This window comes from Olea europaea, unplaced genomic scaffold (genome assembly GCF_002742605.1).
Source record: "Olea europaea var. sylvestris unplaced genomic scaffold, O_europaea_v1 scaffold476, whole genome shotgun sequence".
In the NCBI taxonomy this organism is placed as follows: Eukaryota; Viridiplantae; Streptophyta; class Magnoliopsida; order Lamiales; family Oleaceae; genus Olea; species Olea europaea.
Window position 1 is genome coordinate 116918 of NW_019263072.1, and position 20505 is coordinate 137422.

Sequence of the window (20505 nt, forward strand, 5' to 3'; positions counted from 1 at the left end):
CATAACTATCCAACCCACGATTTGGAGCTTACATCGGTAGTTCACGCTTTAAAGATATGGTATCATTATCTCTATGGTAAAAAGTGTGAAATCTATATAAACTACAAAAGTCTCAAATACTTCTTCATGTAGAAATAACTAAGTATGAGATAGAGAAGATGGTTGGTATTACTGTAAGATTATGACTATACCATCCTTTACCATTTAGGTAATGATAATGTAGTCGTAGATGCCTTAAACAGGAAGATCGAATCACAATTAACAGTTTTACCATGTAGAAACACTTGATAAAAAACATTGAGAAACTGAGATTATAGGTCATCACGCCGCCGACACATACTACAGCAAGAATAAAAGCGTTTATGATTCGAGCTTCTCTTTGGGATCGAATTAAGCAAGAACGGGATAATGATCCATTTTGTAGAAGATTAAGGTTGAGATTGGTATGAACAAATGTATAAGACTTGAAGTATTTGCAGATAAAGCACTGATTTTTAAAGGAAGATTTTGTATACCTAAGGATGATGGTATAAGAAATGAGATATTAGATGAGGTTCACTCCATCTCGTATGCTGCACATCTAGGCGGTACAAAAATGTATCGAGTTCTTCGACATACATTTTGGTACAGAAACATGAAAAGAGGAATTAATTTGTTTGTGGAGAGTTGTATTGTCTGTCGGTAGGTTAATGCAGAACATCAAAGGCCATCAAGACTATTGAAACCATTGGATATTTCAGAATGGAAATTGGAATACATAGAATTTATGGTAGGCTTTTCGAGATTAGCAGGAGGTCACAATGCTGTTTGGGTAGAGGTTGATTGTTTAACGAAGTTAGCCCATTTTCTACCAATCAAAGTAAATTTCAATATGGAATAACTCGTACTATTATACATCAGGGAGATAGTCAAATTGCATAGAGTTCCTCTAGCCATTGTTTCAGATAAAGACCCGAGGTTCACATCAAAATTTTGGAATGGTTTGCAGCTAGCCATAGGGATGAAACCAAAATTTAGTATTGCTTATTATCTATAGACAGATGGACAATTAGAAAGAACTGGTCAAACTCTTGAAGATATGTTGAGGGCATGTGTTTTGGATCTTAGCAGTAGATGGAAGACACATTTGCTATTAATGGAGTTTGTTTACAACAATAATTTTCAAACCACTATGGGCATGACCCCATATGAAACTCTTTATGGTACGAAGTGTAGATCTCCTATCCATTGGGACGAGATCGCGAAGAACAGAACTTTAGGTCCTGAAATCATTTAATGAACAATTAAGGCAGTTGATAAGATTAGAGCAAGAATAAAGGTAGCAAAAGATCAACAAAAAAATTATGCTGATGGTAGAAGGAAGGATTTGAAATTTCAAGTGGGTGACAAAGTTTTTTCTAAAAGTAGCACCAATGAAGGGTGTATTGAGATTTGGAAAGAAAGACAAGTTAAGACTGCGGTTCATTGGACCTTTCGAAATTCTTGAAAGGATTGGTAGTGTGGCTTACCGACTTGCCTTGTTTCATAGTTCAATATTTAGAAAATATGTGCATGATCCCAATCATGTTGTAAGTTAACGAACTTTGGAAGTGCAAAAAGACCTGTCATACGTAGAAGTCTCGACGAGGACTTTGGATATGAAGTACATCAACTCAGAAACAGAGAAGTTTCTCTAGTCAAGGTGCAATGGCGAAATCATGGATGGGCCAAGTCAACTTAGGAGAAGGAAGAGGAGTTTAAAACCAAGTATCCAAAACTCTTCAATTAGCCAAAGTAATTTTCGAGGGCGAAAATATTTAAGGAGGGGAGATGTAAAGTCCCGAAAATTTTCACATATCAGAATTAATTATTTTATGTACTATATTTTAAATGTCAAAAGTTGTGGAACTAAAGTGATATATGGGTTAATTCAAATTTTTAGGCCAAAGATTTAGATTTTGATAGAACAAAGATAAATATATCGATATTGGGACCGTTGGATAGTTCGTAATTAATCATGTATATTAGGTTTGAAAAAAAGTCCATTCGAATAAGTTAGCTCCAAGAAATCGTTGTTGGAAACTAGTTTCTCAAATCAACTAAACTTTGGACGCAAATGGGGATGTGCCACGTGAATTGAAATATTTTATTCTTGAATTTACAATTGTATGGATTAGTTTACACGTGTTGGATTGTTAGGGATAAAGTATTATTATTTTTATTTGAAAATGATTGTAATACTTTTGGTACTGTAAAATACGGCATTTGTGGTTAAATTTTACCATAAATTAATATTCCTTTTCAACTTTAAATACAGTACAAGAAGTTTTTATTATTTTGCACAACAGAACATATAGATACGCTTACATACGACAGATAAGTAGAAAAATAAAGACTTGGGAGTGTGACTTTGGTATTATTTTTCAAATTATTTGATCTAACGAGGTAGGATAACGGGATGCAACTATTTATCCTGTTTAACTTGTTTATTTTCATATTGTTGAATTATTATGCTTATGAAAATTTAAAGATATGATATGAATGTTATGACCATCCGGTACCAAATATATGATGTTTATTGAGCTCTTACCAATTTCTAAAGATATGATGACTGTATGATATTTTTTACGCAATGCCAGAAATTATGGAATTCAATAAAAATAATCTGAAGTAATATGACTATGGATCTTTATTTTTCAACGTTATTTTAGTTTCATTTACATGTGAAATTTGTTATTTATGATTTGGGACATGTTTCAATTGATTATGTTTCATGCTTTATTTATTATTGGTGGAACATAAAATTTCATGTTAGGATATTTGATAAGTTTATTTAACTATGGGGATTAAACTTTTAGTAACGATCTAAACTTAACAATATTTGGGTCGTTACAATAAGTATACTCAAAAGATTTTAGTCAATACTATGACCTTTGAATGGGCATGTGAGGATCATTTCTTTGAATTTCTCACACGATTAAATCTTGATTATGATAAAGCATTAAGTTTTGGTACCAGCGAAAGAACATAATGCAATAGAGGAAGATGATCTTTCGAAATCCTGCACGTGCACTGTATTGTGAACAAGTAATAGAATGATGAATAAAATATCATTCCTATGAGAACTATGTACTTATTCTAGGATCAAGTAATATTAGATTTAATCAAATAGCCAACTTTGTTTGAAAGAATGTATATTAATTAATTAATTAAACTAACTATTCTAGTGAGGAAATTTTGAAGTTTTTGTAAATTTAGATGAGTTGATTACTAAAATTGTACTCATTTTTAATCATTATAATACAATTCAATATCATAACATTATGTATGCATTTTTGTTGCTCATTGTTCCTATTTAATTAGTAATCTTTGTTAAGTAGAATTAAATTTATTATCTCATGTGATATTCCTATATATTTATGAAAGATTCGAATGTGCAAAAATGCTTTAAAAAGTATAAGCGCAATCTATCCTATTTTCTTTCTTGTTAACAATAAAACTCACAAATCAATCCAATTAGTGATCAAATAATTGAAAACATTAACACACTATAACAAACATCCAAGAGATCATACATATTTGGGTATCATCTTAGTGATTGAAAACCTAGCCTAACACCAAAAAATTAAATGAATTCATGTTTAAATTGTAAAATATCACCTGGATTTTTAGTCGCATGAAGAAAAGAGAATAATTCTTGAAATCTTGGATCTCTTCAATGATTTCTTGATGAAATCTAGTTGAGATTTCTCTTTTTTGCCAAAAAACCAAGATTGGATATTCAAAGATTGAATTCTTACAATTGCTTCTTGATAATCCCAAAGGCACAATGAATTGGCATCCATTTTGATGCAATAATTGATGAGTAGTGGAGTATGAGAGGTCTTTTCTAATGTATGATTGTCATGACCCAAGCCTCGTGCCTGGTCATAACTTATTTATTGTCTGCTCTTACAATTCACAGATTTCTATCATATTCTCAAGATTCAAACCCTTGATCCCTCTCTTAAGGAAGACTTAAGTGGAATACTGGTACCAATTTGACAAGTTGTCTAATTGGTACCAAGATTCAACTTAAGTCATTCTTAAGGAAAATGTGTAAGGCCCCGAGCTCAGGGAACTCGTGACATTACCCTAAATTTATAAAATTCTCCCTAATGGTTCAGAAAATGTAGCAGCTTAACTTGTAATAAAAACATTAAGGCTCTGGAGAACTAGTTACAAAATTTATGAAAATTTTCGTGCGGAAAGTTTTGACTTCAGCTTATACGACTTTCTGATATAAATCTCGTTTGACATATAAATGAAGTCCAAAATTTACAAAATTTTAACTGTAGACATTATACACATAGGGGAATTACAGGTTAAAATTTTGTAGACAAATTCCATCAATAGATTGGTCAAGAATTCTTTCTAAACCGGGGAAAATCTGTTCCCGGGTACAATCTGACAGCTCTTGGGAAAATATTCATAACTTGAGTTTTATAGATCCAAAATTCATGATTTGAAATCCAAGGGATAGATAACTCATAAGGCTATCTTTTCCAACTAGAATCACCTCAAAATTCCAAGTATTTAGGTCTCGGTGAATTTTTAAACTTGTAAGCAGAAACTGGAAACACAAACAAACACTTAAAAAAAAAAAAACTGTTTGTCTAAAAACATGAATTCGAACTACAATATCCGGGACACCAATGAATAATAAACATAAAAGTGGCAAATCTAAAACATAAAATAAATTTCTCTAAAAGTAAAACATGTCATTCATGCCAACCCGCCGCCGGATCTCCGATTAATCTGAAAATGGTTAAATAGGAGTGAGTATCTCAAAAAAATACTCAGGAGGCTACACGTGCTACATGAACTTAATATTCATACATTTAATCATACATTCTTACATGTTGCCTTCATAAATAAGTAAATCGATGATCAAATGATCTACCTAAAGTTCTGACGAGCCTCTGCGACCATCAATTTAACATATATACTTAAGGTTCTGGTGAGCCTCTGCGGCCATGAGTTTAAACATGTATAAACCTTTCTTTCATCAAAATTTAAGGGAAATCTCTAAAGGCACTTTATACTTCATTCAAATATAATGAATAATATGCTTATTTGAAAATTAAATTCATGTAATGACAACTTCACGTAGGGATCCTACCTTACTTCGTGGTGATGACGTAGTCGTTGAATCGAACTTTTATTTTCCAACACTTTTCTAAATACTAAAGGTGAAATTGGAAATTTTCCTTCTCTACTATATTTCTTGGACATTCTGAAAATTGGAAGCTGTGTCCCATGGAAGTTGGATAAAAATTCAATTACAGATAGTAGAATTTGGATAGGAATAGGTTTGTTATTAGAGGATTATGATAGGGCTTAGTTGATTCGAATATTTAACTAAATCCTACTCAAATCCAAATTCTAGTTTAATTCAATTTAAAATATAAAAAAAATATGACGAATTTCCAAAAGACTTTCATCCTAAGCCAAATTATTAAAATGCCAAATCATTTCACACATGCTGCTAGAAATTATTAAATTCCTAATTGACTTTAATTAAGTAGGTGGATACTTTGAGCATCAATATCATGGGCTTAACTTATCCGAAATAACTTTTTCTCGAGTACAAAATTCGTCATTTAATATGAGCTTTGAAACAAGCCCAATATTGATATGAAAATTTTTGCTAGATGAATACTTGGTTATTTGACCGAAAACTAAAATTTTCGACAAAAGATTTATTTTTAACTTAGTCCCTCAGTAGCTCAACTTAATCAAACTTGACAAGATGAAATGGATGAAAATTAAATTTCAGTTTGCTACAATATGTCAAAGGCTCGAATCTTGGGAACACTATAGAAATCCGTGAGGGATAAAATGGACTCAAGTTTTTCTACAGTAGCAGTATATAAGTTAACGACGTGGACATAGAGAATGGGTCATTACAAAAAAAATGTGCGTTTTTTAACTACCCAAGCTTAGTGCCCTACTGTTCTTTTACATTATGTTTGCTTTGAGAAGGTGTTTGCCCTCTTACACCTCAGAGCTTTCTATTGCATCTTTTAGGATTCGAACTTAAGACATCTACCTTATGAAAGATTTAAGTTGAATCCTAGTACCAATTGGACAACTCAAGACCTCTAACTTCACCCGAACCCTAGTTGACAATGAATATAGCATGTTAGATCCTTCTCAAGATCTATCTCACAAAATTTTATACGACAAATAAATCGTGCAACCAACGAGTAATATTAGAGCTCATGTTATTATAAACATTTAGGGATATATATAACTCTACTAGACGAACTTCACATCTCGCTAAACCTAAAACAAGAACCAAGCAAACTATTTAAGAGTATGGAAATCTAAATTATACCAAAAGCTATTTGATAATAATATTAGTAAAAATAAAAATAAAATCCTGACAGTGGAACCAAAAACTTGTCACGCATTTTCTACAACTTGATTTATACCACAAGTGTACGGTCTCAAGATTTGTAATATGATAATGGAGTTAGGATGTTGAACCCACAGGGACTGTAGTTTAATTTTTACTAAGTACTATAATTGTGTATCTTCTATTTCATATAGACAAATGAATAATTGTGATCATTAGTATTATCTAATCTAAAGGTGCATATGGTGACAAATTCAGGGAGTGCAATTTATACGAATAAATCAAAAGAAGAAAGGCCTAGGAAATGAGTTTACACAGCTATCAATTATGCCTCAATTATGTTCAATTATTCTAGTCAATTTTCCATGTTTAAAAGCAAGAATCTTGATGTATTTCTCTACTCTTTCTCGAGTACCGGCTAGAAATTAATCGTAGATTTCAATCCTAATATCTCTATTCCAAATTAAAATCAAAGATTTATCAAGTTTATGATTCTCTTATGGCGTAAGCTTCATAGATCCTATACTTTCTCCCGAAACCTATAAAATTCACGTTGTGTCAATCCTATGATCATGCCTAAATTTTGCTTTCTCGAGTGCCTCAATTGACTAGTATCTATTCATTCAATTAGTGGCCAATTAATTGCAAGCATTAATTTCATGATACAATTAAACATATGTGAAAAATAAATAGAAAATAACTATGATAAAATCAAATTATAATATCAAGTTTGGCTACATCAAACCCTAGATAAATTGTTTAGTTCATGAATGAATTCATAAAATCTACACAATTTATATGAGAAAACATAGGGAAGAAGGAAAAGATAAACTCTTTTGGAGTTTTAATTGAATTCTCCTCGATGTTCTCCACACCTCCATGCTTGATTTCTTCAATTTTTTGATGTTTTGCCTCCTTTGAATTGTGTATCTTGTCTTAGAATTATATCTTTTTCTCCTTTCAATTTTCTGAATTGTATCTGAAAATTAGGTTGTATTTATGGTATTTTGGAGCCTTGGAAAATGTTGGGGATGAATTGGGCCCGTAAAAATAGTTTAAAGACTTGAAAACCCTGGTTTCAACACAGGTGGCTTGTCGGTGCCAGCACCGTATTTGTTGCTTAATTTCAATAACGTGGGTGACGCAGCACCCAGTTCAAGTGAAAAGGCAGTTTGCACTTTTTTAGTATTTTTATCATAACTTTTTCTCCCGATATCCGATTAAGGCTATTCAAGATGTGTTATAAAGCTAACTGAAAGTGATACCACTTTGTTTCAGATATCATTTTCAAATTCGATCATTTGTTATGTCATCAGCATGAGGCTGAAAGCTAGTGCATAGTTTTTTTCGATTGGAAATTGATGCGTGATCATACTTTGATTATATTTCATTCCTTTAATGTCTTTTTTCATCTAATTGACTCTGAGCACTTTTGAATCTTCTTCATGAGATCTGACACAACTTTTGAGTATTTAAACTTTAGTCCCCGAACTTTGAAATTCTTACAATTTAGCTATTTTCTCTAATTTTGCCAACTTTTGCTTATTTCCTTCAATCTCATCAATCTATATCACAAAATCAAAACACACATTAAAATGCTCTAAAACTCATTGAATTTATCTAAATATCAAGTTTAGATGGTATCAAAAGTATGAGTGAAATACACTCATCAATCGTATGTGTGAGATTTGGGATGCGATCATCGGTGTAGTGAGTTGACTCTGAATATGAATAGATCTTTGACTAGTTGACCTAAGCTCTAGTATATGTCCCTAAAAAGAAAAGTTTTATTGAGCTTTAAAAGAAAAATATTTGAATTATACGGAAAAAATTGTGAGCTACATCTTAGACTTTTCTTCATAACCTACTTGACTTGAGTGATTAAGTCTTCTGGATATCTTAAAACCTATTTCCTATAAGTCATCCGACTTTAGAGTTATTGACCTAAAGCACGTTACATGGATCATGTAGAAAGTTTAATAAAGAAAGGTTCGCACATAAGATAGAAAAAAAAATATGAGCCTGTTTGGTACCCATTTTTTTCAAAATGCATTTTTCTTTCTTTTCTTTTCAACCATACATTCTTTATTAAAATAATATTACACGTAAATCAAAAACTTTTCTTTATTTTTCAAACATACATTTTCCATCAATTTACTATTCAAAAATACATTTTTACATAAAAATGTCTCCCAAACACCCCCATATATGCTCACTAATAGGGAGAGAAAGAAAAAGTTATACAATATTAATTATGAGTTTTTTAATTATAAGGTACTAGTAGCATTGTGTTTGACTTCATAATTTAAGGAATATATTCATTCATGAGTGATTACCTGCATTTTCTTTGTCACTGATTTAAAGTTTTGAGACTTTTTTTATAGGAGATTAGTGACACTTTCAACACATAGGTAGCTTATATAATTTACTATATTAAGGTTTAAAATAAGTTATGTTGGAAAAATTTACTATTTATAAATTATACTTATATAAGTAAGCAAATAACTGTTCACGATGTTATACTTAAAAATCTAAGAAAAACAATTGTTTCAAATTTGCTTTCCTCATCACATGATTTGTATACATACATGTGTGTGTGTGTGTGTGTGTGTAAAATAAGCCCAGGGGATAAAGTGATATAGGAAAATAATCAAATGTTGGAATGGAGAAATAATTTTATTGAAATATATAAAAATTGATACTACAATATTGAAATATAAAATTGAAATACAAGATTTAAATTTGAAAATTTGAGAATACAAGGCTTTTCTCAAACGTTCTTGAAGCTGATTTATCTCCCGCTAAATCACCCTTGGAAAGATCTTGAATTTTGATCTTCTTTTATACTTGAATTTTTGAGCTCTGAACTTGAAATCTTCTTCAATTCTTGAAAGGAATCTTGTAGGACAATAATTTATGTCCAACTTTGGATTTGTCTCCTTCTTTTTGAAAAACATTTTTGTCTCCATCTTTCCTACTGTTTGAATAATCACCTTAATGTTATTAAAGTGGCTTTAATAAAATTATCTTTTCTTGTACATAGATAAAGATGGCAAGAACAAATTTTGACGTGGCAAGCATATTCTGAAAAAAAAAAATTCTTTTGACTTATGAGCCCTATATTTTGAAAATTTTCCAAATAACTGGGTTCATATAGTCATTTTGTATTCTTTTGAGTTTGATCAATTAAATCATCACTATCAAATCCATAACACATATCTTCATTGCTATATGCTTGGTCTGATATTGAGTCTGATTGAGAAGATGATGTCTTGATAGATTTTGATTTCCTTGAAGCAGCTTCTGCCAAAGATGCAATTTTCTCAAAAATTATTGCTAATTCTTCTAACATTTTGCACTGATTGAACATGGCCATTAATATTGATTTTTCTGTGAGAAAATCAAAATTTTTCTCCAAATCTTTTTTTGAGATTTTTGGAGCATCAATATTTTTTTGTTCTTGAATCAATGAGTTTACTACTTTTGAACAGCAATTTGTTTCATGAAATTTTGATCACAATTTAACTTTGAATTTTCGAATAACTTTTGAGTAGTATATTTAGAGTTATTATCTTGATAGACAAAGAAGTCCCAACAGAATATCCATAACATTCTCATATTGAAGGCAATTTGGAACAAAACATTTTCTCGAGACTTTAAAAAGGTTTCTGCCTCTCTTTTGAAGTATTTGAATTCTTGAAGAGTGAGACTGGGTAAAATCTTCTCTTCAATTCCAAAATATTCATACCATGTTTGAAACCATTTTGGAAAACTTGGATTACAATTTTGATGAAATAAAATAAACCAAGAATGTGTCACTGGTCTAAAGTAAAATACATTAAACCAGGCACCTTGTAATCAAAATAATTGAAATGAGATTCAAATGATTTGCTGGTAGAGAGATACATTCGCTTCTCATTCCATAGTTGTTGTCCCAAGTCCTAATATGAGAACACCCATTGAATACTAATTTTTGAAAAAATCAATTCTTTTTGGATTTTGTTGGTTTGTTGTATGAGTAATGGTAGCAGATTCAGTTTTGTAAGGATGGCTTCATAATACTTTTTGAATTTTTTGATATTATAAGGCATGAAATAGAATTTTGAAGGAAAAATGTCTAAAAGACATTCATTTAAATTTGAATATCTATTGATTCAAGATGTTTCCATCTTAAATATAGGTTGCAAGCTGCTTTGAATAAGTATTGAACAATGTTTGGAGGGTTTATTAGTGTAAGTTTTTCAGAAGCTTGAACTATTTTTTTATTTTTATTTTTTGAAATTTGAAGGTTTTGGAGAGATTGAGTTTATTTTGGTTTGGTTTTTTAAATACTAAGGTTGAAAGAGTAGTATTTTGAATATTTTGGGTGGATGAAGAAGTTTTTTCTTCATGTTTTGAGGATAATCCTTTGAAATAATCATCCATTGAAAATAATGGTGTAGTAGTCTTTTTTCGACTACTTTTCTTTCGAAAAGGAGCTTCAGAAGAAGTCATTGAATTTTTTTCTATTTTTGAATTTTTTCTCTCTATTGCTTCTTGAATATCTGTCCAATTCCTTCACTTTTTTCTTTCAATAATGAATTCTCGCAACTCTCATTTTTCTGTATAAACTCTCTTGTAAGGAAATCTGCAAGATCGTTTTATTTACCTTGTATATATAGAATTTCAAAATCAAAACATGACAAAATAGCCTACCATCTTACAAAAATTTATTTTGAAACAAGATTTTTTTTTACATCTTTTTGTAAAACATCTTTGGATGCTTTACAGTCAGTTTTCTAAATGAATATTTTATTAATTAAATTATCTTGAAATTTTGAAATACATAATTCTATAGATAAAATCTCTTTTTTAATAGTGAAATAATTTTTTTGAGAGCTTGTCCACACACCACTATGATGCCTAACCAACTGTTTTTGACTAGACTCTTGTGAAATCTGTTTTAACGCTCCACAATATCCTATATCCGATGCTTCTATCTCAACAATAATAGAGGCAGTGAGGTCAAGAATTGAAGGTAATGAATATTTTTGATAGTTTTTTTTGACCTTTTGAACAACTAATGTATGCTTGTCACTCCATGGGCCAGGGTTTTCCTTTAGTCTTTTGAAAAGAGAGGCACAGATTTGACGTATACTTTTGATAAAATCAACAAAATAATTGACACAACCTAAAAAATGCTGTAAACTTGTTTTATCTAGAATTTCACCTGAAAATTCATCAACAAATTCTAGACTTCTTTGAATTGGAGTAATGGCTCCTAAATGGATGTTATGTCCTAAAATCCTAATTTTTGTTTGACAAAGAACAATTTTCTTCGCAGAAATTGCTAAACCATTTTTCTTGACTACATGAATGAATGCATTTAATTGTTTGAAATGTTATTCTATACTTTCAAAAAATATGAGAACATCATCAATGCAAACAATAATAAAATTTGAAAAGGGATTGAAAATATCATTCATGATTTTTTGAAATTCAGATTGTGCATTTTTAGGCCAAATGGCATAACATTCCATTCATATTGGCAAAAAGGAATATTGAAAGTAGTTTTGTATCTATCTTCTTCGTTAATCTGAATTTGTCAGAAACCTGACTTTATATCAAATTTTTAGAAGATAACAACTTTGTATAGTCTATTCAAAAGATATTTCTTTTGAAGTAATGGATATCTAATCCATTGAAGAGCTTTATTGAGAAGTTTATAATTGATAATGAAACGTGGAACACCTCGTTCAATTTCAGCATAATTATTGACATAAAAGGTTGAGCAACTCCAAAGAGATTTGCTAGGACGAATAAGAGCTGATTTTCTTGATATAATGATCTAAAAGTTATTTTTTTTTATCTAAATAAGACGATATTTTGTATGAATATTTGATTAATGGAAATCAGAATTGTAGGGAAGAGAAACAACATGTTTCTTCCTATTCCAAAAAGTTTTTGGAATAGGAGAACAAATTTCTTTTTCTACTTGTCTTGAAAATTTGAAATTTTCTCTTAAATTGAAGGATTTTGTAATTTTTCTTCAATTCTTTGAAATTTAATTTCTTTTTTAAGAAGTCTAATATGATTCTTTTTGAAATTTATATTATTAATAATTTTAAAAATAGTTGCTTCTTTTAAGGCATTAACATCCTTATAAGAAGAAGGATTAGTAAATTTAAAACAAATTTCTTGGCAAAAAATTTGGTAGTCAATCCTTTTGAATTAGCTTGAAAGGATAAATTTGAATAATAAATTGAGTACCAAAAATTACTTCTTGGTCTAAGTCTTTTATAAGATAAAATATATTTTTGAAACAAATGTTTAAATTACAAACATGAGCTTTTGAATGTTTATATTGAATATTGAGTTTCTTACCACTAGTACAATAGATACGTTCAGTAGTTTTTTCAAAATATTTTGTAGTTGTTAATCATTCTCGGATACAATTTTGATCAGTGCCAGAATCAATAAAAACTCTAGAAGTGAATTTGAATTCTTTGTTAACTAAAATAGTCATATTGTAGTACCATTTTTGAAGTTGAATTCAGTTAATAGCATTAATATTTTCTTCTTCAAATTGAGGACCATAAGGAATATTAGGAATAAATTCTTCATCAGAAGAATCAGAAGAGGATAAAACTCTAGATTTTGGTTTTAAATCTTGAGTTTTAAGAAATGAAACTTCCATGTGAACATCTTTCATCTGATGCTTAAGAATGAAAATTTGGGATTTCATAGAATTGACTTCTGATTTTAGATCAGAACTAGAAGATTTTGAAGTTTCTTTCGTAAAACGATTTAAAATATTTTGCATATTGAAAGGTTCAAAAGTGGGTTTTGAATTTTAGGGTAAAAGAGTACTGAACTTATTTTTGAGTTGTGGATCTTTTATTTGATCTACAATCACTTTAATATGTTCCTTTTGTTTAGTAAGAATATTTATAATTTTACAACCTCAAAGTTCCTTACTTTGATTTGAAGAAGAGGATAAATTTGAACTTGTTTCAACATCAGAATTTTCTTAATGTTGATAAACTTGTTCTAATTCAGAAATAAAATCATTATCAGAACTGGAATTTGAATCAATAAGATTGAGGAGTTCAAGTTTAATATCTTCATCAATTTGAAGATTGTTAATCTTGCTAATCATAAGACATTTATTAGAATAATGCCTTGGCTTTTCGCATTTCCAACAAGTAACATTAGAGGATTTTGAAAACTTTTTCTTCTAAAATTTTGTTTAAGAAAAGTTTTTGGAATAAGATTTTTGAAAATTCTTTTCTTTTGAATAAAATTTTCTTTCATAAGAAATTTTTTTTCTTTTTGAAAAAGGACTAATTTTCTCAAATCCGTATTGATTATAGAAAGATCTAAGTTTTTTTCGACTATCAAGTCTTTCTAATTTCAATTTGTCTGTGATTTTGAGTTCATTACAATTAATAAAAGCAATTAGTTCTTCATAAGAAAAATTATCATAAAGAATACTGTAATTATTTTCTTTCCTTATAGAATTTTTGACTCTTTCAGAAAATAGTTTTTGAAGTTCAGATAAACATCTTTCTTTCCAGTAAGATTGATTACAATCAATTCGAAAAAATATGCATTTTAAAAACATATCTTGATACAAACGAAAATCTTGTAAAGTTGAGCGGTTGAGATTCATCTGAACAATATATATTTTTTCTAAAACATCTGTTGAAGTTCTAATAAAATGTTTGATAATACTATAAAATAAGAGTAGTAAAACTATCATTTGTACCATCTTCTTTTATAGAATTAGCAACTTTTTTTTTTATCATTTTCTGTTAAATAATGAAACCACCAATTATTCAATTGGTCAGAAAATCCTTGAATAATATTATTTGTAGTTTGAACGGGAGAATCTCCTTCATGAATATAGGCATTAAAACAAGAACCCATATTCTCAACAATTTGCATAATTTGATAATCAGATAAACCATCAATATTCCATATAGTAATACCATTACCATAAAAAGTTGTGGATTTTTGAAGCTTTCCTTCAAAAAGTAAATTTGGAGGAGTATTTTTTTGGAAAATAAGCCGGAATTTTAGAAAATTGAGTATTCTATCCTCGTAATTTATTGATATGGGAAACTTCTTCATCAATAAATTGATATTCAATTTCATCAATAGTATTGATGTTATTCGAAGTTGAAGAGGATGATAATTTTGATAATTGAGTTGCGAGTTCTTTTAGAACATTAACCTTAGTTTTAAGAGGTTTCTGAGTTGCCTCATGTAACTTTATTAAAGCTGGTTACAAGTTACATGAGTTGCTTAGATGATTTTGAAGATGTTACTTCAGTTTAGAATTTGTTTCAATTCTATTAAGCAGAGAGCACATAGATTGAAGAACTACATTAGTGTAGTTATTTTGAGCTTGAATATTTTTGATATCTGCAGCAACAACATGAGAATCATCAGGTCGTTCTGTAGATATCCTTTTCAAATGAGAAGCAAGAATTTCAGTATTTTCTTGAGAAACAACTATTTCTTGCATAGGAGGATACGAAAATTGAATATTATCTCCAGAAGAATTTTTCAAATCTTTTTTGAAATATCTGTATTTTTAATAGTTTTTCTTTTTGGCTTTTTACTATAAACTTTAAAATAAACCCATTCATGGAAACTTAATTCTTTTGAAAATTCTTCATAATCTATCCAAAAAGATTCTCTTTCTTCTTTTGAAAAAATTTTCTCGAAATATTTTTCTAAAATTTTTAACATCAGCAAATTGATCAGTTTTAAATTCATTTCTTCTATCTATGGCAGAAGAAATAATAGTGCATTGTTGATCAAGTCTCTCAACATGAGGTAATATATCAGATAGAGTTGGTAAATTGGGTTGTTCAAATTCTTCTGCTTTATCTTCATTACCAATATTGAGATTAAAGTCAACACCTGTCAAAGAAGATGTTGAAAATCTAGCTAATTGAAAATGAATATCTCTAGATCTATGCACAAATCTAAGAGTTAAAAGGATAGGAATGTCTAAACCAAGTCGAAACAGTGCTTTGATAGCAATTTGAACTAATCCGACATGAAGATATTTAAATTTCTTTCTGTAGGATTTAATAGATTCTTTTGAAAATAGATTAATAAATGCATTTTGACTTTTAATGGGTAATGTTTGCTCAAAAGTTTTAGTAACATAATTTTGAGTAAAATCAAACTTTCCTATTTCATAGATAGAGTTTTTCTCTACCTTTGGAATAGTCATGTTATGCAATCTTTGTTTAATTTGAGCAATTTGAAATTCATGATTTTTGAAATTATTGATGCAGTTGCTTGATCTAATTCTTCTTCATTTTGACAAATATTTGAAATATTTTCAAATCTATTACTAGATCTCCTAAACCAACTTGAAATCGAAGACATAATTGAATAAAATGAAATTATAATAACTTACCACTGTAGAGACAATACTACAGGATAGACTGACTCTCACCAAACCTACAGCGGGACCATCCAAACACGCCTACATTTGCTTAAAAACCCTAGTTCATGTAAAATTATTAGTTTTCAATCCCAATCAATCTAAAACACTTCCATTATACCTATACAAGCCATGGAACATCCCAAATTGTGGTTGAACATTTTATTCATTATAGAGATCATTCTTTGAAGATCATAAACTCATTCCAAAGACCTCTTGATTCAATTACAAATATATTTTCCATATTTGTTCCCAAATATTGCCTTCCATTGGTTGAACCTTTGCTTTAAGTCAAGAAGAATATCTGTTACATATTTCAGTGAATCTTTTGCCCCAGCCACAAATCAATACACAAAGTTCAAACCTTAAGCAAATTCCTACCTTCACTGATATACCTTTAAAGTTCGAAAAAGAGGCGCTTGGAGTTTCGATTTTGAAGATAGAGGTTCGTCTTTGGTGATCCAGTGGAGAGAAAAGTGGCCCAGAATTCTAAAAGTGCGGCGTGCACAACCAAATGAGTTCTTTGGTGATTTACAAGTTATGTTGGTAGAGTTAGTTAAAATTTAGCAGTGTATGGACTAACCATAAGTTAACTTTTCTAGTTGATCGTTAACAAGGTTACCTTTTTTTTTTTTTTTTTTTTTTTTTTTTTTTTTTTTTTTTGGTTAAAAAATTCCGACCAAATTATATTTGACCACATCATGTGTATGTAAGCCATTATGTAAATGTAACATAACCAATCAAGGAATAGTTCCATTCTTACAGAAGTTAATTAGACATCAAACTCATATCTTGCTGCCTATGAAAACTTAAAAGGTTACTAGTACGCAATATATCAACGAGTCTATGGAGAAAATCTTAACATCCCTTTAATAAGAGAATATAGGCTGACAGAGTTCACCAGATCAGCATTTTTTCCATTCTGGGCTTCTACTTCTATATTTGACTCCTACACTTCAAATTGTGTTATAAGCAAAGATATCAAATTTCAAACTATCAAATCACCAACTTAATTATGAATCTCAAACATTAACATGTATTCACAATTTTCTGGCATCTTATACTAGTTTGATGATTCCAGTTACTTGTTTAGTCCTCAAGCACTACCAGCAGATTTTATTTCATAGTTTAATTGACTTAGTTTCAATTTTCTATTTCCATTCATCAAGTGCATGATATTTGACTATCACTTCGTCAAATTTGCAGCACTACCGAGGCAATCAAAAGAGTAACTCTAATTTCCAAGTATTAATCCTTATATTATTATCAAATTAAATAAGAATTCACGTTCAATTTAAAGAAAGAAAATAAAAAGAACAATCCAACTCGAGTAGTTTAACATTTTTCCCGATACTGCTATATAATTTTGACACATTCGCTCTTTACCTTTCAAAACGAATTTTCTTAACATATTAAAGGAGTACAAAATTTGTGAAATTAGAATAGCGATATTTGCACAGAGAATTTTAGTTCATACAGGGAAAAAACACAAAACATCTGCAATTGCAACATCGGCAAACGAAGAGAAGGAACAGAAGGATTGCACATAACATGTAGTAAATTACTGTGTGAATAGGAGAAAGTCAAACTATATATCTACATAAAGAAAGGGGACCTGCAGAAGAAACGGCTTCCGGCGACGGTGGTGCAGTGGTTGTATATCACTAACAGTGTCAATTTCTTAGCAAATATGGATCTGTGAGTTGGGCCCTAATTGGACCGAAATAGATCCAGAGAGGAAGAGGAAATTAGGCCCAGTACGGCCTGAAATCAATAAAATCGAACAGTACGTTTAATTAAGTGGAAATTATACCATCCAAGTGTTTAAAAGTTGCATTGCAAACATCAGGTGGGGAGGAAGTTTTTTTATGCACAAGTCAGATTTTTATTTAATTATTAAATGTGAAATATTTTTATCATCATTTAATCATTAGTTGATATGTATATTAATTGATGGCGCGATTCTTTAATTATCGTAATTTAAATTACAATTTTCTTAACTACCATATTAAGCAACTCCTATCTCCGTCTATATCTCTCTTCCCCATGATTCCTAACGGTATCACCAAGCCCTTTCTCGTTCGAATTTGTCAACCACGACTCCGACAGATATCGTCGTTCAGTTACTCTCCATTCTCACCATTGTCGAATTCATTTTGTGCAACTTATTGCTATATCATCAACGACATTTATTACATAGTCCATAAAAATCATATTCAAATGAAGAAATTGAAGGCTGCGAAAGGGGTTATTAATTTCGAAAACACCACACAAAGAAAAAGCAAGAGGAGGTCTGATGAGAGCCCCCAAGAAAACCCCAACAAAAAACATGCAGTGTCTGTGACTGAGCGGAAAGGGTAATGGAACAAGGTTATTTCCTTTTTTTTTTTGTTTATCACTTTTGTCCTGTTTCTTCAAGAATTCCTCCAGCAGCAGAAGCATAGTTCACTCCCCTCAGAATGTTTTTTCCAGTAGCAGAAGGATTTGTATAAGCTGGTAAAGCGGGAATTTCCAACAAGTCTCCTACAAATTCACAAGTAAATCACACAGTCATCAAAGCAGACCCTGTATTTCTTCTATAGAATCTCCTCATTGTTCTAGATAACTAGAACAATTTGATTCAGGTGTAGAGATAGTTGATGAACTCAAAAAAAATTTGGCCTTTTCTTCGAACTCAAAGATAAATAAGTTTTAACTTAGCATTAGAAGATTCGGCCTTTTCTTGATCTCAAGAGAAATAAGTTTTAATGTAGCATTTGGAAAACACATAACTGAAGGCTAATAATAGTAGCAATTAACAAAGTAAAAAATCATAGTTACCTAAGTAGTCTATTATTGTTTTTCCATTGGAGAATCTACCAGAAGGCCCTTCACTGAAATCCACCCCATAAGGTACGTAATTGGCTTTTGCTAAGGAATTCAAGTAGTTGTTATTTCCTGGATCGATTAACGAATCACCAAATACAAACATTGCACTAAACTGTGGATCTGCCATGCCTACTTCACTTGAAGAAACAGCAACCAGAACTGCCCCAAATAACACCAAATCCAGCCATTTTATCTTTGTCATTTCTTTATCATCAATGTTTTGTGTTACCAACAATTTCGATTCAAATTTAAGAGAGATATTCTTGCTTTCTGGTCATGATTTTGTTGCTGGGGGTGAGGAAAAACAGGCAAGAATTCATGCTTTTGGCTGATGTGCAAGCCTACTTTTTGCCGGTTCTGATTTCAGTTACAGATTCATTGTCATTTTGCATTTTCATTTGGGGATGAGGTCACAAGTTCAAATCCTGTCTCCGCAATATCTTTTTTTTTTTTTTTTTTTTTATATGGAACCATTGATGTTGGTCCATGACGGTGAAAATCTTTAATAGCTTGCTTGTTCCTCTAATTTTTCTTATATTGTGAAAGAATTTTGTGAAAAACCACAGGACACCACCAGTACTAGGTCTGCTGTGGTTCGGGGTTCTAGCCATGTTATCATTTTCTTGTAAATCAAAGAGTACAGCACTGCCATGATTACGAGTCTCTCTTGTAATTGTGACTCTTTTCATAGTCAACAAGGTTGAAACTTCTAAGAAAAACTTCGAATCAAGAGAGCAATCCTGCCGGTGAAGTGAATGTACTACAAGTTGACACAGAGTATACTGTATGGAGCTTGAGAGAATATGTCGAAGGTACTCGGAAAAAATGACCCCTTAACTTTAGGAGAAGCATTATTCTCATATTTTTTGATTAGGAAAGCGACACCTTTCTTGATGTAAACCCATGAAGGATGAACCTTGGAATCTACAACAAGATTTGATATACGCCTTTCCTGACCTCGTTATTGGCCCTTCCGGAACATGTAAAGGATCTTTGCTAGCTGGCCTCCGTTATACTCATCATTCTCCTTTCTTCAAAAGGATTCTGACTCGAATTGTCACCTACATCAAAGAGTGAAAGATCAGCAACATTAAGAGTAGTAGACACAATATACACACATGAAAGATCCAATTTATAGGCATTGTCATTAATCTTCATAAGGATTTGGAATGGTCTATCTTCTCTAGGATGCTATTTGGACCTTCTATATGGGTTGGAAAACGTTCTTTTTGCATGTGAACCCAATTCAATCTTCTAAATCAAAGGTCACACACTTCCTTCGTTTATTGGCTTGGGAAGCATAATGTTCATTCTTCTTTTCAATCTGAAGCTGAAACCTCTCATAGACTAACTTCACCAATTCAGCTTTCTTCTTCCCATCGACAATATTCCTTTCATCAACAGGTAATTGAATTAAATTCAAAGGAGTAAGCTGATCAAAGCCATAAACAATTTCAAAGAGAGAATAAGAAATAGTAGTATACATCCTATTGTATGCAAACTCTATGAATGATAAGCAATCTTCCCAAGTTTTCAAATTCTTATTGATCATTGTAATTTTTTAGAGAACCGAATGTGGTCGAAAATGTGTATGAGAATTAAGGAATTTTATTTTAAAGGGAGACAAGCAGAGACTAGATTACTCACTACATTATTACTTGTTAGCGATCCCAAACATTTGCGGGTTTTACAAGACCAAGTTTACGAAGCAAGTTCTTAATGGAGAGGAGCTCTGAGGTAGTTCTAGCAATCAATCGGTACTCAACTTTTGTTCATGATGGGCAACATATCATTGTTTTTAGAGCACCACGCA

General features: G+C 30.7%; 1 protein-coding gene across 1 annotated transcript; it reads right to left on the bottom strand.

Annotated features, from left to right (window-relative positions):
- Positions 1-18219: 18219 nt before the first annotated feature.
- On the bottom strand, positions 18220-19114 carry LOC111388237 (GDSL esterase/lipase At5g08460-like). The gene is made up of 2 exons (XM_023012925.1): positions 18645-19114; positions 18220-18347 (listed from the first exon to the last, which is right to left on the bottom strand). Exons 1-2 carry the CDS (start codon positions 18892-18894, stop codon positions 18220-18222), a joined length of 378 nt encoding a protein of 125 aa, XP_022868693.1. The 5' UTR covers positions 18895-19114.
- Positions 19115-20505: the final 1391 nt, after the last annotated feature.